The sequence below is a fragment of the Limanda limanda genome, chromosome 12 (assembly GCF_963576545.1).
Source record: "Limanda limanda chromosome 12, fLimLim1.1, whole genome shotgun sequence".
Lineage (NCBI taxonomy): Eukaryota > Metazoa > Chordata > Actinopteri > Pleuronectiformes > Pleuronectidae > Limanda > Limanda limanda.
In genome coordinates this window covers 7,853,006-7,876,933 of record NC_083647.1, presented here as the reverse complement: position 1 = coordinate 7,876,933, position 23,928 = coordinate 7,853,006, and the positions used below count along the sequence as shown (strand labels likewise).

General features: G+C 40.2%; 1 protein-coding gene across 1 annotated transcript; it reads left to right on the top strand.

Annotated features, from left to right (window-relative positions):
- Window positions 1–1,542: 1,542 nt before the first annotated feature.
- nol10 (nucleolar protein 10) lies at window positions 1,543–23,928 on the top strand. The gene is made up of 22 exons (XM_061082966.1): window positions 1,543–1,677; window positions 2,359–2,404; window positions 2,505–2,603; window positions 2,691–2,768; window positions 2,856–2,893; window positions 4,360–4,496; window positions 4,613–4,678; window positions 4,890–4,950; window positions 5,804–5,889; window positions 7,478–7,556; window positions 8,715–8,864; window positions 9,317–9,383; window positions 10,337–10,389; window positions 13,928–14,054; window positions 17,495–17,574; window positions 17,741–17,839; window positions 17,997–18,089; window positions 18,380–18,556; window positions 18,968–19,281; window positions 19,571–19,673; window positions 20,577–20,759; window positions 23,872–23,928. The coding sequence occupies exons 1-22, from the start codon at window positions 1,612–1,614 to the stop codon at window positions 23,926–23,928; spliced, it is 2,259 nt and encodes a 752-aa protein (XP_060938949.1). The 5' UTR covers window positions 1,543–1,611.

Sequence of the window (23,928 nt, the reverse complement as noted above, 5' to 3'; positions counted from 1 at the left end):
AACAAACACACAATAACATTAAAATCATAGTCTCTCATGCTAACATTACATGCAACACATTTTACAGATATTTATAAGTGTAAAATTTCATATTTTATCATTTTTTTCACTAGATTATTGAATTATTGAATGTCCTGTTATCATAATAATGTCTCTCTTTGGTTATGGCAACACACAGTTAAACAAAAGTTTAAAAAATGGAAGATGAATAAGGTATTAAAGCTTCTTACCGTCAGGTCATCCTCATGACTGTCCTGTGTTAGTCCCTCTGGGAGAATGTGAGCAGCAGCTCCACCTGGGACTGACTGACTGACGGACACTGTCATCAGAGGATGTCACCAAGCTGGTACATCACTCCAAGTCATTTGAACAAGTACAGGTGTTATAGTCAAGTTATCAACACTAATTTCCCTAATGCTATGATTTGATTTTTACTTTTGAACACATGTGCAATAAAAGAGGATACAGGTGATCAATTTAAATAACTTTCATACTGCCACACTTTGGAAAGTCAGGAAACCACACATAGAATGATGTCAACTCCTTTTGGGTTGTTTCTATGCATTTATTTGTATTTTGTCGTTCTTATAGAGGTGTGGTCTAGATGGATGTATTATAACCATTCTCAGTTGTTTGATCCATGTGATTAAAGTTGTGTTTTGCAAAACTCAACAGCAACATAAATAGCTTTAGCAAGTAAAAAATCAATTGCTAATTTCTTAATGACTTATTTCTTATAATTTTCCAAAAAAGCGTAAGAGCTTCATTAAAAAAAATAATTACTGTAACAAAAACTTTAAGAGAACTCCTCGGACAAAGATTTAACTTTAATAATAACAAGAATACGTTTTTTAAATAATTTTTTTATGTGATGAAGAAATCAACACTACACACACGTTTTCACTCAGGCCTTACAGCAACACACATTGGTGTGATATGTACGATTGGGTGGAACCTAAACTCTAATAAAGTAAAATTTAGAATCACGATGGAGGATCAACATTATGATTTACTGTTAAACATACAGATTTTAAACCATTTGGGTGTGACTCTATTTACAGTCTTGATGAGAGAGTTTGCACTGTACAACAAATCCTTGATGTATATGAAGTAGAAAAAGGCCAAAATAACCTGGAATTACTAGAAGCCCCTTGACTATGACAATGTTATCTTAATTAGTTGATCATCTTCTGTGTATTTAAGTTATACCGTCGAAAGATCCGTTCTATTTAGATCTTATGACACTATTGAACTTCCATATTGTATTGTACAATTTAAAGAAAAAGAGGAGCTAGGCAACTCGGTTGACCTGGCAATATAGAAATATAATAAGGCGATATAATTCACTTGTAGCTTTATATTTTGAAGTTATATTATTTTACTTATCCACTGATTATTTTAGAAATAATTTCCTTAACGTTTAAACTAAAAAATAACTGCGAAGAGGAAGAGGACCGTGTGCGGTGAGTGTTGTTTCCACCCGGACACGTGTCCCAAAACACAGCTCCACTTCCTGTTTTTACGCCGTGGTAACAACGTGGATCCGCTCCGGTTCACCACGGTGCAGTGAGATTGTGAGTGAGTGAGTCCGGAGCCGCTGTCACCGGCATCATGCAGATCTCAAGTGTGAACGACGTGAAGATTTATAACTTGAGTCACGGGAAGTCTCTTCCTGAGGTAAGAAACAACGTGACTCAATCCATGAAGTTTAACTTTAGCTAAGAAGCTAACAGCGCTAACGAGCCCGGCGAACGTGTCAGGAGCAGCCCCAACATTACGTGTGGAGGAAAATAACACTAAACATGAACTCACCACGCTAATGTAACATTTCATGTAACTCTAGGAACTCGTGGATGTGTTTGGTCATCATTTGAGATTCCTCAGTTAAGCCTCCATCCCTCATTCTGTTCATTCATATCACAAAATGCTGCAAAAGTAATAGAAACTACCTAAACTAGAATAAACGACACACATATTAGAGATGGGAGCATTGCTGTTGTCAAGCACTGTTTTTATTATGGATCGCCTCATTGTTCACACAGGTGTAATTTCATACAAACCATCAATATCTCTTTATACTCATGCACATATACAGTATACATCTTCGTGCAATCACCATGTGCCACTGCTCTTTACCCATTTCTCTACAAATAATATCTCCATCTTATCCTGATACTTTGGGTAATTTCAATACCTTTCTTTGCCCGATTTGATCTGAGTTTCCTTATCTTTATATCTGCAATCATATCTAATTTTATATAACTATATGTCTGATGTTTATATTGTATATTTACTTCTTTATCACCTTTTTTAACTGATGCTTCTTTACGAGCTTAACAGAGTCTTTTTTTAATGCAGTGGCTTTCAGATCGTAAGAAAAGACAGCTACAAAAGAACGATGCAGGTGAGTTCAGCATTACACACAGGCTCATTCCCCCCCCCCCCCCCCAAAATGCACGTAATTATTTTTGACTGATTTTTGTATTTATCGTTTCTTTTTCCAGACATCCAGCGCAGGATCGAGCTCATCCAGGACTTTGAGATGCCCACAGTGTGCAACTCCATCAAAGTGTCGCGAGACGGGCAGTTCATCCTGGCAGTTGGTGAGATGAGCTGTGGATAAAATGTTCCCATCATGCCGATCATTTCATTATTTTATTTTATTTGACTTTTTTATCTGTTGATTTCAGGCACTTACAAGCCAAGGGTTCGCTGTTACGACACCTATCATCTGTCCCTGAAGTTCGAACGCTGTCTGGATTCTGACGGTAAGTCAGGAGACGTTCCCACTTGTTCACTGGCCTTCATGTCACCAATGACTTAATTTAACAAGGTTCTTTTTTTCTCCCTCAAAGTTTTGGCCTTTGACATCCTTTCTGATGACTACTCTAAGGTAAGCCATCAGTGGCCTGCAGCGCCAACACTTAAAAACAATGCTGTTAGACTTGCTGGTTTTTATACATGATCTGTGTATAGCTGCTTTCAGACATGAAAACAGGAGAATGTCAGAAAAGGCAGATGTGAGAAAACAGTAGATCCTGTACAGGATTCAAGAGCCAGCAGGCGTGTTGATGTTTCTTACACGTGACAGACATAAAAATGACAACGGTTCGAAAATATGTCAGTAAGACTCAAAGACAAATACACGTGATCTCTGCAGCAGAATTGATATGTCACGTCCTGCCTCTTTATAGATGCATATACTTAGAGGTCCTCAGAAACTGACAATGAAGTTTGAGTCGAATCATTTGTAACATCATGAGAAGACAGACATCAAAATCAGCCATGTGAGGATTCGTAATTGTAAAATTAGGACTTTTGTTGTTAGCAACATATTGATTACTTTCATTGGCCACTTTATTAGGTACAACCTGTACAATCCAATTGTATCCATATCTTTACCAAGCACCTATTACGCAGCTTTGGTGACATTGTTGAAAATTTATAAATTCAGAAATATATCTATTGCCGAGGTAAAGGTGGTGTTGTGCTGGACAACAATAGCACCAGTGAAATTGCTTGTTCTAAACCTGCCTGTTTGGAATAAGTTCTTTGCTTTTGCCTGTGGTAGAGAAGGTTAAGCTTTCTTTCTGAAACTGTAAAAGTGACCTGCAGTGATTGAACCACATTAAGTTAGGACCGGGGCTGATTCCACAGAACCTTGAACTGAAGAATCAGATCTCATTGCTCTGAACGTGCTCTTGTCACGACTGACAACGTCAATTACCGTAATGTGTCCCAGCCGCCGATGCTACAGGGCGCTGGAGTACTTCCTTAGGCCCTTAACAATCATAACAAGTCTTGAGAGGTACGAGCCATAGACAGACACAGATTTCTGGAATAAGCAGTTACATATATTACCATATATTACAGTCCAATACATCACCACCACTATCTATGACAATCAATGTTGAATCATACAATATAAAAGTAACATCATAGGTGTAAACATGGACTTCCTGGCAACAAAACATACGTTTACCAAATAAATTGCCTATATATATCTTACCAATGTTCCCACTCCAGCTTTATTCACTTCCACAGAGAAAACTGTCCCTGCTTACTATGATTCCACAGCACACTTCAGTTAGCACTATTTACAATCCACGACCAGATCTATCCACATATTAGAAATATAAAAGTTATATTTTAGGGATATTCTGTTAAAGACTGTGAAATCCTTGTAGTGTCATCCTTTATAGCACAGTTACGGCTTTAACTTATTTATTTGTCCCGTATGTGAAAATATGTCTGTCTGTGTGTCACACCAAACTCTCTGAAATCCCTTGTGTTTTTCAGCATTTTTGACGAACCTTGCTTTTAAAGTCAATCTGTGATGTTTGCTGTGTGTCTGTGCAGTTGGTGTTTTTGCATGCTGACCGCTACGTAGAGATCCACTCTCAGCACGGACAGTACTACAAGACGCGTATTCCAAAGTTCGGACGAGACTTTTCTTACCACTACCCTTCCTGTGACCTCTTCTTTGTGGGGACAAGGTGAATACGTGATTGAATGATGGAGGATGAGCGCCTCTGTCATTCTTCATTCAAAATGTATCCTGAGCGTGTCCTATAAACAAGCCTGTTGGTGACACCGGAATCTTCTTTTACAGTTCAGAGGTTTTCAGGCTGAATCTGGAACAAGGGCGCTTTCTCAGCTCACTCCAGACTGATGCTGTGTAAGTATCACCATGGGTAGTATGTGACTGTTGATGTGTACAATGATATGCATATGATCCAATAAAAGCAGTTGTTAACTCTAAATTCATCCAAGTGTAAATATTGATATTGTTGTTCCACTCTACCACTAGTGCAGTTGGACATACATATTTTGCTGTGATCGCTCTCTGATGTTCACAATGCCTCTTTTTTTCTTGACTTCTCCACCAGGGAGAACAATGTGTGTGACATCAACCCCGTCCATCATTTGCTTGCCGCAGGGACCTCAGAGGTACGTGCCATGGCAGAATGTGTTTGAAGTGATGCACTAGTTAGTAGTAGACTCAAGTAAAACAGTGTTTGGCTGTTTCTTGCTAATTGCATTTGAGACTAGATCAATCAGTAGAGCACATACCGCTGCCACAGTCCCCTTAAATCCAAACTATCTTCATAGTTCAGGACACATTATGTTATTTCTGCAACCAGTTGTGGTTCTTACACACACAAAACCCACATTCTATCTGCTGGTTCCAGATTTACATTTGGATATGCACCAGATTGCACATACCCATAAATATCACTTCCTTAAATTTGCCAAACTGTTTTTTCTTTAAAAAAAACCAAGATGAATTAATTACTTCCTGGGAAACGCCTAACTCCAAGTCGGGGCTAATGACCTATACTACAGCCAGCCACCAGGAAATTATCAAGATATTTTGGCTTCATTTTAGGAAGCAGTCATGTCCTTCATCTGTATTGTCTATGGTCTGACCTCTGTAAAAACTTTAGACTTTCATTTTATTATATTCATTGTACTTTATACATACTGTACATTTCATATTAAGCTCAACTATTTCGAACCCTCACCTGGCACTTTTCATCAGGAAAGCAGCTCGTAATGTTCCAGCAGTTACATACTGCACTTCTAGGCCTCCAGGGAACACTGTGGCAATTAATGACCTGCCAGTCTCCCTAATATAACTTAATGTATCATCAAGTCATTTTGAAGTTGTTATTTGAAGTGATTAAATCTACCAAGTGTTGCTTTGAATTCTGTCGCAGTCAGTTTTGGGAAGCCTTGAGGTGTAAGGTAAAAACCCACATTCCCTGTTTTTAACTGACTGGTTCATCTGTTGGGTCACCAGGGAAGGGTGGAATGCTGGGACCCTCGTGTGCGGAACAGAGTGGGCATACTGGACTGTGCCCTGAGCAGCCTCACTGAGGGAACAGAGTAAGTGCCAAGCTGTCGCATTGACATGTCGAATGGTTTCAGCTGACATCAGCCTGACGATGCATATGAAGCCTAATGACCACTGTCTGTACAGGGCGCCACACTGCGACCATTTCGTCACTTTTTGCAACTATGTTTGGGGACTACATTTTATAACTAGTCGCATATATATATTGATCCGACACCATCGATAAATCATAATCCTGCCATCCTGTTTATCGAGCTGGTTACACATACTCTGGGCCAAATGCTTAATATTTATCCAAGAGCAATTTTTGTTAACAGAGCCAGAGAGTCAATATCATTGATAATATTGGTTGTATGTGAGGTCTTTTTTATTTATGGTTTATTTATTGAGGATAATATAATATTTTAAATTCTAATTCAACTGTCAGACTGAATATTCTTAAGAATTGAAAGTCCATTGCTCTTTGAAAGGGTGTACTTGCAGGATTATGATCTAATATTTTTATTTTTTCAGTGAGAAAATAATAGTATTTATCCAGTAATTTCTGGGACATGGATATTGTCCAACTAAATTTGTTGTCATGACAGGCCTACCTTCATATTTTAAATAATGCATCAAGTGAGAGGCTTCCTTTCACAGTTTACAGCTTAAGTTATATCATATCCAAGCAAAATTGGTATTGTACACTGAAATATCCCTAACTGAATCGATATTGAATCGAATCGAGACCCTGTGAGTCGTAATCAAATCGATTTGGGAAATCAGTGGTGATAACCAGCCCTAATCAGCATGTACTTAGAGTAAAAGTGCAAAATAGCCAATTTCAGAATAATATGTGACAGGATTCTTGGCACAAGAGTGGATTTAATGTGATGTCCGAGGCTCCCTGCATGTGGAGACAGTGGAGCTCCTGATTAGAATAAGTCTTGAGGGAACTAGCTTGGAGGAGGTTGATGCCAAGGAGGCTGAACAGATGAGGTTCAGTCAGGGCAAAGGGCTAAAAGGCCCAAATATAAGGTTTGGGCCTTTTTATAGGTGCCTCAGGGGGATGTGCTCTAAAGGGAGGGGAGGGAGAGACGCTCTGTCAGAGGAAGGTCTTCACTTACTTGTTTTGTTGTAATATTTATATTTATTACCAAAACATTTATCAGTAAAACAGTTAAGATGGGAAAAAATATGAAGTTGTTGCGTCAGATGTCGTTGTAAGTGGTGCAACTACATTTTGTGCTGGTGCTCGTAAAACCAGTGCTACTAGTGGAAAAATTGTCTGGATCCCTGACATTGTCATTTTTGTAAGTTTTCTATTTATGTGGGAAAATCTGAATAGTTGCTTTGCAGGTCGATTTAAGGTGTGTGCACCTAAATGTTCTGCTAGTGCTCCTGACATTTTCAGTAAGGGGCTAAAGTGCTCCTAGTAAAAAAAGTTAGTCTGGAGCCCTACTGTATCTGAGCTGCATGAACAATAAGTGCAAGCTCCATCCAAATATCCAGCTATTCTATGATCCCAGTCGGTTTATTTTCCTGTCTCCGCAAAGGTATATTTTCTCTGTCATTATATCTTATGTTTGCTGCTGTGTCTCACTTTGACATTTATTATTCTGTTGATGTTTTTCTCAACAGAGTTCAAGGTTTGCCTTCAATCAGTGCTCTTAAGTTTAATGGCTCCCTCACCATGGCAGTCGGCACCAGCACAGGACAGGTGAGCTGAAACACTCTTATGATATCCTGCTTTTTACTCCATCCATCCACTTTGTTTTGGTGTTAAAAATTCAAATCAGTGTACAACACAAGATTTTCACGATGGCAAACATCAGTCTCAGGCTCTTTAACTATCTGTTTATACGCTTACGCTTGTCTTTCATGCCACTATTTCGGGTGCCTAACGGAGAAGTTTGGAAATGTTGCTGATAACATTTGAGGTGGAAAACCCAGGACTAAGTTAAGTCTGAACAGGCAGAATCTCAGATGTTGGGGGAAATGATACAGTCACCAGCAGAGTGGACCACTAGTGGAGAATGCAAAGCACTGCTAACACTTGAAATGCTTTCAGACATGAACTGAACTACAATATCCTCCAATTATCTGGACGCAAATGGCCGAGTCAGAGGCTCCGGACTTTCTCCAGAGATTTTCCTGCCAGCCCTCTTAGTAAAAGCTCCAGATAATGTCCTAAGGATTCCATATGAGAACACAGAAGGAGATCCTCTGGAGCCTTCTCTGTGAGCGAGTGGACAAGAATTGATCTCCGGCTGCGTTCTTCATATGTGACAGGAATAAACTCCAGAGTTCATGTCTGAAAATGGTTTTAATGTCAGTAAGAGTTCCACCTCATCTTCTGTCCACGAAAGGAATCCCCTGCTCTTAACTTTTCACAAATGCCGTTTCTCATTCGCACAATTTTCTTTATGTATGTTGGTATGGACGGAGTTTACTTCTGATAAAAAGTTTGTCTGGATGGAGATCGCTTTAGATTTAAAGGGTGTTTTAAACTGAAGACATATTTGTTCGGATGTAACGTCAGTATCAGAGATCTGTGGCTACATTGTTATCTTCCCCTCTGTTTGATGTCATTGCAAACCCTCAGCTGCCTGCCTGGTGTGAAATTTCACTTCTTCCCCGCAATTTGTTAACTTGTTATGAATATACTGAAGTGAGCCGGACTCCCCTACAATTTGACAGTTCTCATAAAAGCTTTCTGGAGTGAAAATGTTCAGCCAGGTGACGTTGACTCTGTTGGCGTAATTTAGCTTTAACTTTATATTATTGATTTAGAGTTTGGTGGAATCTTTTATTCTCTTGGAATACAATACATTTCTGAATGTCGTTGGTGTTATCCCCCCTGTGCTGTCTTCTGAAGGTTCTGCTGTACGACCTGCGCTCCAACCAACCGCTGCTGGTTAAAGACCACTTCTACAACCTGCCAATCAAGGCGCTCAACTTCCACGATCAGCTCGACCTGGTTGTGTCTGCTGACTCCAAGATTATAAAATTCTGGAACAAAGACAACGTAAGACCTGACTTGAGCTGCACATGAATGATGATGAAGTGTGTGACTTTTTGTTTTCATATTTACATATTGGCAGCTTTTAGCATCCTTCCACTCATACATCAAATCAGTTCTTGTTCTAGTGTTTTTTTGTCATAACTATGACTATTCAAAATTTACCGAAATTAGACTCCACATGATGCTACGCTGTGATTTCCTTCATCACAGAAAGCAAATGTTTTAGATTAGTAAACATAATCACAGGAAGGAAATCAGTATGCACACTTGATAATATGTTTGATCATCAGATCGCAATATTGAATTTTGTCACTTTGAGATTCTTCATAATGCAGGCTTTGCTTATGTGTATTTTCAAAAGTTGAACACAAACAAAACAGAACTGTCTGATTATCTGTCTTGACTCTTTCTGACACCATTCATGATCTCTTACCTATTCTGTCTGTCCTCCACAGGGCAAGGTGTTCTCCTCCATACAGCCTCAGGCCAACATTAATGATGTGTGCATGTACCCTAATTCAGGTGAGAATTACCTCAGCAACATCACAGGATAAGATAAAGCTAACTGGTCCCGATGTAGAGAAACTACCAGTGTCGCAGGACCAAAAACATAAGAACAGGTTGATCAAAATGTAGCTTTAAAATGATACAAAGTAAAATAATTAGAAAATAATACTAAAACATTATATAAATTATATTTGATGCGGAAAATATAAATGATAAATTATAAAATTTCATAAAATGAGAATTGCAAGATTTATTCTAATCATTGCTTTAAAAACCACAAGATGGTCTAAATGTCACAACCTCTAGCTTTCCTGCAGCTCTCTTCAACCAACAGGTGGCGCTGTCCCACAGTCGGTTTCTCACACGTGCTTGACTGCTGTTTAATCTTGTAGGTCACTTCATGCCAGTCAGTATACACAAGATAAAAAGCTGAGGGTGACATTCACATTAAAGTCATTGTTTAGTTTTAGATAAGCCATTTTTTTAAAAAGTTTTCCTCCTTTGGTCTGTTATAGAGGAATGAAGTAAAGACCATTCCTGAAATTCCTTTTCTGTTGTCTATCAAAGTTCAAAACTTAAACAGCAACTTTTACGTTTTTAAATACCAGTCCCTATACTTGACTACTACTAAATTCAATATTTACACCTAGGGCTCTTAAAGTCGAGTACTTGGGGGTTTCCAAGGGAAACGAGCAAAAAGGGGAATCATTTATTTTCAGTATAATTTCATCCACAAGAAACACATTGAGAGAATGTACAACTATTTTTGTCGTAAATTTCATACACTTAACTGACTCAAACATCGAAAACCAAATATCTTGTCAAATGGGGGTCCGGGGTCTAGTTTGTGTCAGTTAAAGGGTCCATGAAGTGCAAAAGTTGGTGGTACTAGTTTACACCAGATATGATCTCCATTAATATTTTCTCTTTGCTTTTTGTTTTGCGTTTATCCTCCATGTCATTGACAGGTATGCTCTTCACTGCCAATGAAGATCCCAAGATGAACACCTTCTACATCCCGGTGAGTGCGCAGGCTTTTACATTCCCTAACCATGAAGTCAACAGGCGCTCCGATCTCAAGGTTATATCTGAGAAAAAAGCCATGTGGAGCAATAAAGAATATTTGGCGTGTTAACAAGCCCCTGTGACTCAGCCGATCTTCATGGACATGTGGGAGTTAACAAAACAGGGTGTGGGCCGTCAACTTTTTCTGGCAGTTATCTGATACTGTCAAAGCTGCTCCATGATATATAAAGGCTTGACTTTGAACTCAGTATTTCAGCCTGTTCTGTGCAATCTTCTCAGTCCAAAGAGATGATGATGTCACGCTGTGTCACACACTGAGGACAAAGTCAATAGAATCCGGCCTCCAGCACCTTGTCATTGTTTAGCTCGATCAATGAGCCGATACCTGATACCTCTAAGCTTTCCTACACAGATAGACTGTGTTGTGTCAGGAGGTGACGTCTGAGCGTAGGACGTTAGAAAAGCATTATCGACATAAATGCCAGGTTCCGCAAACATGTCTGAATGTACATCCTGACATTTCGACTGACTTAATACTAAGAGGCCAGGCGGAGAAAGTCTGCAGAGAGTGCGGTGCATCTCACTTGGCTCTTTCCGCAGCTAACAAACAAAAGGTTTCTGTTTACACAGGCACGTGCATGGTTAGTGTACATAATTGTCCATGTGATGTGTGTTTCCGGTTTTATAGCATGGACAGGGATTAAAATTGATACAGAGTCAAAACGCTCATGTGGACAGAGATCGCTTTAGTTTGGATGAAAACGCCGTACAGATGTAGCTTGAGACAGGTAATAAAGTTAATTGCAGTCGGCATGATGGGATAAAACAAAGGCCTGAATAATCGTCTGTAGCCCCGTTGATAAAACAAAAGGTGCTGAGGTTGGCAGTATTTTTTAAATGGAAAAATCCACTACAGGTTAATGATTTGATATAATGGTCAAAGACCATCACTGATTTTGTATATCACCAGGTTTTTCTAAGATTAGACTCTACATGAGAAGAAAGTCCACCAATACATTGAGTAACTGGGGAAGCTGTCTGAATCAATAATGAGGACCTAAGTCTAATTTGCATTTAGTTTGAAAAAATCATTTTTTTGGCACCCAGTCCTTTATAATCAGGCTCATTGAGTCTAAGAGCGAACGCAGAAATCTGAGAGCTGAAGTTTCACATGCTCACAGAAGCAGTCAGGGCGCGAGGAGACGGATTCAAACTGAAGCACAAGACATTTGTGCTGAAAAATATAAATCTGATTTCGGACAAAGTTCTGAAAAGGAACTGAGAAAATGTGTACGTGAGCAGAGGCTGTGAAGGTGAAAAGAAGTACTGCTCTCAAAATGAACGTCCATAAACACTCCAAAGATAAGGAGAAAGTCCATATTCGTCTCTACTCTGATGGACAGGTCTGTTGTCCATGTTGTCAAAGCTACTGCATGATGGGCAAAGGCTGTTTTCTTCAGCATTTTGTACTACGACTTTGAACTCAGTATTTCAGCCTGTTCTTTGCAATCTACTCATTCCACAGAGATGATAATGTCACGCTGTGTCACACACTGGGGACAAAGTCAAAAGAATCCGGCCTCCCGCACCTTGTCACGGTTTAGCTTCCTCAATGAGCTGATACCTGATCCGTCTAAGCTTTCCTACGCAGTTAGACTGTGTTGTATCAGGAGGTGACGTCTGACCGTAGGACGTTAGACAAAGCAATATCAACATAAATGCCAGGTTCCACAAACATGTCTGAATGTAAATCCTGATTAGGAGGTTTTTTTAGGCGGATTATTTCCAGAGATCATATTCTATTAAATATAAAGTGTCTGTGTTTGACATTTATTATCATCATTGACATTTTTGTAAATGGCAGTTCAGCTTGCTCTTGAGAATCCAAAAATGTTTAAGTGACCTCACCTGTTGGCTCAAAGTTTGGTGAAGCTCCACTAGGTTTGCAAAACCACGAACAAGATCAAATCATTTGTTTTTGCTGTTGTTGTGATCGACAACATCACTTGTGTTGATTTGTCCTTGCCGCTGCTGCTACAGAGCACCGGTCGCCTGTTTATTCAAATGTCATCAATATTAAACGTGTTCCGTGTCCGAATCGCACCAAATTCAACATTGCAATTCTTTGAGCCCTCAATAATAAAATGGTTTGCGAGAGGCACGTTCCACAGTCAGACAGACGGAGATCTTTTGGAATTAGATAGAAGATAATTGAAGTGATTAATCTCAAACATCCCGATAAGAGACAAATAACACATGTTACTCATAGTATGTGGGTCACTTTATTGTAACAGTGCTTACTCCACCTGGGGTCCCTACAGGTTTTTAGAGAATGCTTCAGTAACAGGATACATCATTACAAATCCATATCGTTTATACTAATAAATGTCTATTTCAACACCTAACAACCAACATCAAACTAAAACCTCTGTAATGCAATATCTCAATCTAAGAGGATTAATCTTTATTATAATATTATAAAGAAAAATCATGTCGGAAGCTACTGATAGTGCTGTATGAAGACAGACTTAGATTAGCCGAAAGCCACTGGCAACGCCTCCTCACACCTGATGTGTCCATGGGTTTTTACCTCTTTATATACAGTCTATGGTTTAAACCAGCTCAACAACAAACTGATTATACCTCCTCAGTGTTTATCATTTGAATGATTTAATGGATTTAAATGTCAAATTATCCAGTAATTTACACAGATCCCAAAGAGACACAGAGTTGTGTAGCGCTCTGTATTTTTATTTTCTGCTGTGTATTATCGTGCTGATCTTATAAGAACCCCACGCGATCTCCACAGCGGAGGTAAGAGTCACTCCCTGCTTCGCCCGGCTACTCCACCTCTTGCCTGATCTGTTTTCAGACATGATAAAACCTGCAGAGAGTTGGTTTTAGGGCTGTGACAAACAATCCTTTTCATTATTGATTAATCGATCTTGGTTTATCAATGAACTGTTTAAAATATCAGAAAGTTGGTAATAGCTTATTTGATCCAAACAGAGAGACAAAAATCCAAAGATATTGACTTTACTATCGCTTAGTACAAAGAATAGAAGCAGATGGTCACAGTGGACAAGCTGGAACGAGAGACTGTCTGGAATTTTGTTTAAACAAGTTTAATGATTAATACCTTTTCAGAATGTTAACTATAACTTCCTGTTAATCGCTCTGTATGAGATTGTGACACTGACATAATGAAATACCTGGTTTGGTGATTATATACGACTGTGTTTCTAAACATGAGCATATGCGGATTTCAAGCACACAGTGTAAAGGGAGTGGAATCAAACTGTTAATGTGCACACTGTGAAAAAAACTGCTCATCAATGATTGCAGTCGAAACTTAGCTGATGCTTCTGCTCTATCACCAGTGTTGGCTCAGCACAAGTCCACAGAAGCAGCTGAGTCATTTCTAACTGAAACTGAATCTTGTTCAGTAAAGACTATTTTTGTTTCCCTAAATACACGACAGGTTTAGTACTTACTCAGTATTCTAAATCTGAACTTTGTGTGTGTGTGTTTAGGCTCTGGGCCCTGCACCTCGGTGGTGCTCCTTCCTCGACAACCTGACAGAGGAGCTGGAGGAGAGTCCAGAGAGCACAGTGTACGATGACTACAAGTTTGTCACCCGCAAGGACCTGGACAATCTGGGTGAGACCTTGCTGCCTCCATTCCTCATCACTGCATCTGCAAATCAATTTGAACAAACAGCTTTACAGTTTAATCTTTTCTAAAGGCAATGCATGCAGACAAGGTAAAATTCAGAGGATTGGTTACAGAGTTTACCTTTAGTCGCGATTTCACAACAGCAACAAATCCTCCCCATTATTCAGGCGCGAGGTGGTGCAACACAGAAGCAGGAATTGGCATTTTACCTCTGATGCGGAGATCACATGATTTTATTTTTACAACACAAAGACACAGCAGTCTTCTTCTGTGTCTTTTATGTTTCACCGCTTTTTCACTCGTTCATGGAGATTCCAGTGGGCGATCCCCCTGGATTTCTACTGACTTAATACTAAGAGGCCAGGCGGAGAAAGTCCGCAGAGACTGCGGTGCATCTCACTTGGCTCTTTCTGCAGCTAACAAACAAAAGGTTTCTGTTTACACAGGCACGTGCATGGTTAGTGTAAATAATTTTCCATGTGATGTGTGTTTCCGGTTTTATAGCATGGACAGGGATTAAAAGTGATACAGAGCCAAAACGCTCATGTGGACAGAGATCGCTTTAGTTTGGATGAAACCGCCATAGTATGGATGTAGCCTGATACAGAGAGGTAATAAAGTTAATTGCAGTCGGTCAAATGGGATAAAACAAAGGCCTGAATAATCGTGTGTAGCCCCGTTGATGAAACAAAAGTTGCTGAGGTTGGCAGTATTTTTTAAATGGAAAATGCACTACAGGTTAATGATTTGATATAATGGTCAAAGACCATCACTGATTTTGTATATCACCAGGTTTTTCTAAGATTAGACTCTACATGAGAAGAAAGTCCACCAATACATTGAGTAACTGGGGAAGCTGTCTGAATCAATAATGAGGACCTAAGTCCTATTTGATTTAGTTAGAAAAAAATAATCAGTCCTTTATAATCAGGCTTATTGAGTCTAAGAGCGAACGCAGAAATCTGAGAGCTGAAGTTTCACATGCTCACAGAAGCAGTCAGGGCGCGAGGAAACAGACTCAAACTGAAGCACAAGACATTTGCGCTGAAAAATATGTATCTGATTGCAGATAAAGTTCTGTAAAGGAACTGAGAAAATGTGTACATGAGGAGAGGCTGTTTAAGAGGGAGGGGGACTTTTACTAATTCTGAAAGTGAAAAGAAGTACTGCTCTCAAAATGAAAGTCCATAAATACTCCCAAGATAAGGAGAAAGTCCAAATTCTTCTTGACTCTGATGGACAGGTCTGTTGTCCATGTGTGTTAGAGAAATAGAGCCAGAGCAGGCCAGCTGTGTGATAGAATAAGATTTTACTTGTGTGAAAATAAAAGTAGAGAATGAACATGTGGCGCAGTTTAGATATGAAATAAATAAATCGATTGGAAACACCAAGAAGTGTAAAATATTTTTGGTTCGTTATGTAACTGTAGCATGTCAGACGTCATTCGAGTAGGCGGCCCTTCAATGTGGCCCCGACACAGAAAGCTCAAAGAATTTGGCCACATGTGTCGCAGACCACGTCCGAATGTTTGATCGAATCTCAAACCTTTCCTCAATGTGTCTCTGGTGCTTTCATACATGAACTGAAAGCTGCCGACACGTGATCAGATCAGGACACGTATATAAAAACCAGACGTAGACAGGGCTCTGGTGAACGACTGAGAGGCTTGTGGGGGTGGGAGAAAGAAGGGCCGGGGGGGTGGACACTTGAAGGGTTGAATGAACATTGGAATGCAGGCTCAGCACTAAAGAGATCAAATGACAAGAAGCAGAAAGGTGGTTGGCTAATGTGGAATAAATGGAGAGGAGGGGGCAGGCGGGTGGGGGGGACAGCGGTGTTGATTTACAGGAGCTGCGTATCGTGGCCCTGTTGTGTAACCCGGAGTCAGCTCAGTCTATCTGGTGTAAGTTCCTGGGAAGAGTAACTTACTCCACTTTCTCTGTGCCCGGTTTAACTTCATGCACCTACACTCTGGCTAACATATATTTGTGTATAGTCACCACAACTGAATCCTGCAGTTTCAGTACACAGTGTGTGACCTCACTAACCCAGTTTTTCTCAGTACTCAACACATTTTCTCAGAACTGATTTGTATATTATCTATGCTATAGGTCAATGAAGCTGGTTTTCCTCTACCATTTGCATTGATAGACTAAATACTGCTGAAATATTTGACAAAGTGTAGCTCCTCATTGAAAACACATACAAATACTAGTTTCACATACTTTTGGGGCCATAAGTATTTGGACAGTCACACAATTTTTTATAATGTTGCCTCACTGCAACACCACAATGTATTTAGTGGTAGATGTGGTTGAAGTTGAGATTCAACTTTGATTCAAGGGGGTTGAACACAAAGATTGACCCTTATGTTTAGGAATTACAGCCATTATTGTACACAATCCCTCAGTTTCCAGAGGCCCACTAGCAATTGCGCAACTGGTTCAGTTTCTTGGCAAAGTTTGAACTCTTCTCTCATCATTTTATCTTAATTCAAGCAAATAAAAGCCCTTAAGCCCTTCATTAGCTGTTGTTAGATTTGCAGTACAACAGCTAATCTAACAACAGCTGTTACTTTCAGTAGCTGGTAATGGGAACTCTAAGAGGAAATGTAGATGCAAATTAATGGCACCTAGATAGACTGAAAAAAGACAAATAACAGGGACTCAAGTGTGCAACAATTTCATACATTCTTAAAAATACATAAAGCAATTCTAGCTCCGCAGAAACAAAAGGCCTGGAAGAGCATGTAAGACGACTAAAGGTAATGATTGCCAAATTCTTTGTGAATGAAACAATTTTGGCCAGATGGCCAGATAGAGAACAATCCCAACCTGGTCAGAGTGTCACTTTCAGCAAATAGAATCTGGAGACACCTTTATAAATGTAAATATAAAGTGTTCAACATAAGCTGGGAACCACAGGTTAAGAATGAAGAAAATGATCAGAACATCATTAGACTTTGCTTGAAAACCTCTGAAAAAGATCACCCAAGAATTAAGATTCTTTGCCAGTGGGATTCGTCTGTAAAAAATCTCTGAAATATCGCAAAAATGATTCAATCTTGACCTGTAGACTTTTACCCCCCCCGGTGCATCATGTTCAAAGTCACAAACGCACCGAAAACTGAGGAGCCCTGTCTCATTCACCGGGGTATCATGTTTCCATCACTATCAAATGGAGCTGGAGTCGATACAAAAATCTGTCTACTGCCGAGTCATTTGAGCCGAGAGGGAATGTCGGATGTATTCATTCCCATTGCAGACAAAAGCCAGATGTTAGTGGGTGATAGTCGATTCTTTGCCCAGCGGTAAATGGGCAGAGCATCATTGCCCCCATAGAGCTATACTGCTAGCACAATTCAAACTGATCTATCTCTGCTTCATATTCATTTACTTATCTTTCTGTTTATTACTTTGTGTCAGGTTTGTCTCATCTGGTGGGATCATCTCTCCTGAGAGCCTACATGCACGGCTATTTCATGGACATACGGCTTTATCACAAGGTATGGTGTTAATGCTGTATAAATGTTTCTTTTACATACGTTGACTATTTAGCTGAGTTGTGGAGTTCAGGCTGAACAGACAAAACTTACTGTAAAAGTGTTGTTGTTGTTATTGCGGAAGTGGATTGTTCAGATTTCACAGTTTTGCTGTTTGGTTTTACCGCAGGTCAAAAGCATGGCTAATCCTTTTGCATATGAGGAGTATCGCAAGGATAAGATCCGCCAGAAGATTGACGAGTCCAGGACTCAGAGAGTGCAAGTTACGGTGAGTGTATTTTTCATTTCCAAAGTGAAAAACAAATAACCTCTCAAGACTGTTTGATGTAAGTAAAAACTTGCTTCATAATTCAAACTGGTTCAATCGTGTTTCCTGCTTCCTGTGTGTTTTTAATGAAATATTTGACTGTCCTTGACCGAAACAGAAGCTGCCCAAGGTGAACAAAGATCTGGCTCTCAAGCTGATGGAGGAGGGTGATGACCAAGCAGAGCTGGCTTCTAGGAAAAAGAAGGGCAAGGTAAGATAACTGAGTTTGCAACGACAGAAATAAAGATGTTTGTGTCTGTTTGTGCTTAATTGTTAAGAAGCTGTCTCCATCACAATAATACTGTAATGCATTTATGTTTATCGTGCACAGTTTGGCACCTTCATAAAAGTGTCATCTTTGTGTTTTATAAAATGGGACTCAGTTGAAACTTTTATCAAACAAATTGAATGAAATTAAGATTAAGGTTTTATACTTCTTTCTGTACCTCATGAGCTGCGTGTCCTAACCTGTTCCACCATTTCAACTTCTCATAACTGCAGGCTATCCCCAGCATCCTGGGCGACGACCGCTTCAAGATGATGTTCGAAAACCCTGAGTACCAGGTAGACGAGCAGAGCGAAGAGTTCCGCCTGCTCAACCCCATCGTCTCCAAGGTCGGGCTGAAGAGGAAGAAGAAGCTGCGTCTACTGGCTCAGCAGGCTGCAGATTCCGAACAGGTAATATTCTCAGCACACGTACGACTGTGATTTTTGGAAATGAGAAGTATGAGTAAAGAACACTTTTTGAACTGCTTCTATGTGGCAAAGGAAGGAAGTCTTGTGAGGGGTTTTAATTAGTTTGAGCCGGAGGGAAGTGGCATAGTAACCAAATCGTGGCTTTCCACATTCACTTCTTGTCCTGGAAGTAGAGTATTAAGTGTGATACCAGCTTGCGGTGCTCCATAATCCTCCCAGACACGGTCATCTGTTTCTGTCCTGTTCACAAGCCTCTGGGAGCGTGCTATGTTTAGTCATACTGTGTTTTCTAGACACGATTTGGGATGAATGGTCAGGCCTGTGTCTAGAGCCCTGAAAGAATATTACAATATCTCATTAAATGTTTTTAAACTTTTCAATGTCTTTGTCCAGGCGGCTGACAACGAGGAGGAGCCTGAGGGGCGAGCAAGCTCCGAGGAGGAGAGCTCAGACGACGACAAGAGCTGGGTGGAGGAGGTGAGGGAGCAGCGGAGGTTGCTGTGGCAGGAGGGCCGAGACCGCCGGCGGCAGGAGAGGAAGGATGCTGACCGCAACACCAGCTTGCTGCGGAAGGAACAGAAAGGAGGAGAGAAAACCTCAAACATGGCCGAGAGCAAGAAGACAAATCAGCCTCAGTTTTATCAAATCAAAGCCGGGGAGGAGTTCAGAAGTTTTAACGACATGGCCCGCAAGCAGAAACTACAGAAGTACGTCTTTGGAAATGTATTAAATGGAACTCTTACACAAGTGATGGTTTATTGTTTACTTTAGGGTTTGCATCTGTTGATGGCCAATGTTCACTTTATTTTGTATCGGGGTAAAAGAAGCTTTGAGCTGCAGGTTTTGCTGAATGAATACATTAACAAACTTATAGAAATAACATTCATAGCAATTTTAACAGCTGTAGGTTAGCACATTAAATAACCTAACTCTGACTGTGTACCTGGATGTATACTGTGTGCGTTATGTGGCATTAACATGTGCATGTTCTTGCAGGGCTTCACTTGAGGACCGTCTGAAGCTAGAGGAAAATTCTGGAACCAGCAACGTGACCGACGCTGCAGTTGGCAGCAAACAGTTAACGTTCACGCTCAAAAAGGTAATGTGTACTGTTGCTTGATTGTTCAAAGCAAAAGACAAAATATGTGAACAAGACGCTCACTTCCAGTAAAAAAAAAAAAGTTTCATCAGTGACAGATCAACTAAAAAAAATCTGCACCAATATTAGCTCCTGTTAAAGGACATTTCGAGCACAAGGCTCTTCCTCAGACGCATCCTGAGACAAAGGAAGTCAAATTAATCCCTTAGCAGATGGATCTTCTCCTATTCTCCAAAGCAATGAAGAACAAAAACAATTCAGGTCACTAACTGCTGTAAACCAACGGATGCCACAATTTTCCAAGGCAACTCTATTTGTCATCCATGATAAATTCAATAAAAAGTTAGGCCTTGGCCAAAGTGGCCTTTATCCTGCGTTCCCATAACAAGCCAAAATAGCATGATAAAAATATTCCAAGGTGGAGTCATGTCAGCAATTCAACAGGAAGAGCAGAATATGATAACAGTAATTGCCAAAATATAAAGGCACAACAATCTAATTGAACTGTAGGAGAAGTTCTCACTACAGTACAGAGACGGAATAGTAAAGAGCATAAAACCTCAAAATACCTTTACAAATCTTAAATCTACACTGAACACACAATATTCGATTATGTTAGAAAATATTAATATATACTAGGTCTAAGTAAACTTTCATGCACTCAGTCAGTGTAAAAAACTCCAATTAGGGCCTAGACACTGACGGTGCGAGGACCCTATTGCTTTTGCTTCAATTATATTTGAATTAAATAACATTTTTGTAAATGTCGTATTTAACAGCTGTTGATTTGAGTAGGTTATTGCTTATTCCCCTGAGTGTGCATATTCCTCTGATCTTGTCTGGAAGTCATCAGTCTACAGCAGAGGTAACAATAAGTATTAATAATTCTGTCCTACTCTGCAGTCGGAGCAGCAGAGGAAGCAGCTGCAGGCGGAGCGGGAACACCACGAGGAGAGGAAGAAGCTGCGGCGCTCGGCAGGACACCTGAGCAGTGACCGGGGAAGAGGCTGGGGTGGCGGCAGAGGAAGAGGAGGAAGAGGAGGAGGAGGAAGAGGAGGAGGAGGGGGGAGAGGGGGAGGAGGAGGAAGAGGAGGAGGTGGAGGAGGGGGAAGAGGAGGAGGGGGAAGAGGAAGAGGGGGAAGAGGAAGAGGCCACTTCTGAGGCGGGAAACATAGTCCACTGTCAGAGGCTTCATCCTGGATGGACAACAGAGGCATTCCTTGCAAAAGCCCTCACATTCAAATCAAAGTTTAGTAGTTTCAGCTCTGAGTTGTGTTAAAGAAAACTGCTCTTATGCTCTATGGACATATTGGAGACATTGTGCACAAAGCTGAGACAGACAATGATGAACGGGTGAGGTTGTCTTGCTCCTGGGTGGTCTGAGCCATGTGTTTAGCTGCTCTCTGCAAGTTCAAAGCACATTTAAAAAGATCAGCGATGTGTCTGCCTTTGTACATATAATTCTTATGCCATTATCCAAAAGTACCTTGACTGCATATTTTTGGAGCAGGGTGGACCCAGGAGTAGTCAAAGACACGAAGAGCTGAAAGGACTTGACTTGACCTGCCTTGTCTGAGGCATCTAGTTTCTTACTACTGCTCCTCAGTGGAGCCTATTATTTCATTGAAATGATTGGAGAAAAGATCTGTCCAATTATAATTTTCTTATTATTGTATTTTGTTGAGCCAACAATGTATGTGAATTTGGCGCATTGATCTTCTGCTTTTTTAATTGTTGAAAATTAAAATGTGCCAGAATGATGTAAAATGTTTTACTACTCAGTAGAGAATGTTTCCTTTGCAGCGGATTACAAGCGACTTGCGTCAGAAGTAATGTGAGAGGAGGAAACAAATGTGAACGAGTTGAGGTTTTTTTTTTTCCCCAAGCCAACAACTGCAGTTCTTGGAAGAGGGACTGCTTGGGTGTCCTTCCCATCCCCCAATGTGCTGATGGTGTGCAAACCCCCTCTGCTTCTGCATTGGCCCGTTTCAAATGGGAGGGAGGTGCGTTTTGGCGCTCAGCATGCCAAACCGGCCCCCAGGCCTATTTGAGCTAATTTGATGTCCCCTTGCTATTTCAGCGTGACCCATCAGTTGGTTTTTGTGACCGTATGAACAACACATCTCTGAAGAGGGGTTTAACATATTAGACACAAAAATCGTCGTTATGCTTTGCTGCAAGAGTCTAGCATGCTATCAGCACTGTAAGCATTAAAATGAAAGTACACTGTCATGGGAAAAAGGCTTTCTTTTCTTCCGTGCAGAGAGTTAGATGGTGTATAAAACTATCTGTACGGCAAATTTGAAGCTTGAGCTAGCCTCTTGGCTTAGCACAAAACTGGAAGCGGGAATAAAGCTAGCCTCATTCAGTTCTTATTCATCAGTGACAGTGTATAAAGGTGGACAACATGATTGCTTCCCATAAGTGAAGCCAAAGCGAGTAGATCGCTATCTGGTCGCTGGCTGCAGTATTCATCATAAATCTTGCCTCCATGTTTGTGGATGGGACATTGTCAAAATGTCCAAAGCATTTTCCCCAAATATTGTGTCTTGGTATGTGAAATACTTCTTATCGCAATGATCTTTGTTCGTGTGCTACTTTTTAAGCTAAGCTATAAGCCAACCATCTGCTAGCTAGCCTCCAGCTGCATATTTACCCATTTATCGTACAGATATAAGAGGGGATATTATTTAACTTATCTAAATGCTAAAGGAAATTCATGCAATTCCACAACCTTAAACCGTGTTTATTAATTGGCTTTACCTCATTTGACCCTTTCACTTTGTACCCAATAGATCAGGGTCATTGTTTCAAGGAGGAAATCCAACGGTATAAAGCCTAACTGGTATGAAAAGGGAGCTTTTTACCCAAGTATCTAAAGAGTGATTTCTATCGGAAGAAACTGTGTTGCTGAGGCTAGACGACAGAGCTCTATCCTAGTTTAGTCCTTTGTGTTGAGAAACCAGTGACGGAGTCCCACTGTAAGAAGAAAAACATCATTTAGCAAAGTGTCATCTGGTATAGTTGTTTAATCCTGGTTCCAGGCAATTTGGCCCCTTTTCCTCTCAGTGCTTTGACTTCACCATGACAACTGGCAATCAGGCCACAGGAAGTGGGTCAACCAGGGCCGTCACAAAGAATAAGGAAAGAAACTGAATTTCCACAGGCACAAGGAAGCGCTATTTGATATACCTTGTAAGACAAACCATTGGGTAGACCCATGGTATGCCTTGTGGTAGATTTCTCCTTTTTGGACTTTATATACGCCTGTTTTCACTTGAAATAAAACCATCTAAGTTATGCTTTACTATAATCAGTGCAAATCGGAACACGGTCGAAGTGGGACACCGGGATAGAGCATAATTGAAAATCATACTGTTTCATAATGAAGTATAAACAGAGTCAGAAACTGGCATCCTTTAATGTGACAATCACAGTATGTGATGAAGCTTTGTGCTTTTATTTCCTACAGTAAGAAAGTGGCTTGATTGGAAACTGTTCATAGTGAGGACTATCCAGAGTTACCAGAACATTGTCTCAGGAAAAGCCTTGTACTTTGGTTTCCTGTTATACTTGCAGCTGTGTTTTGTGTTAACACTAATTATAAAATATTAACATTAGCTGGTTTTAGCATTTAAATGCTTAAAAATCCAGCTGCTGAGCCTGGCCAGCATGGCTGTGAGGTCTACTAAAAAATTTAGAGGCCAAAGAAATTGTTGAACTTATTTTGGATGCTTATATGAATGTGCTTGAACACTATGAACTCCACTCTGTGCCTTGAGTAAATATTAACATGCTAATTATACGCTAGCTTGTTAATATGCTGGTTTTCACATTTAAATACCTAAAATATCGAGGCCACAGTAGAGCCTTGCTGAATCTACTTAAAAACCATGTTGGACAAATCATTTTATGAATAGATAGAGTACTATATTCATCCCCGAAGGAAAATTAAGTACCTGTACCTTATCTATGACCTCCAATCTGTTCCTTACCACTGTTAACTGTTATACCTGCATTTTGTGTTCATGTGCTGGTTTAAGCATTCAAATACAAACGTGTACAAATCCAGCCCCAAAGAGCCTGGCTCACAAGGCTGTGATGTCTACTTTAAATAAGACATGCCCAACAATGTGGTTTATATGAATGTGCTTGTACATTATCTGAACTCCTGTGAGATAACTTTTGTGTGTTAAAGGCTTCAGAGCATGAAACTCGGATTTTAGAGGTCATCAAGCCCTCTGACTTCGATTAG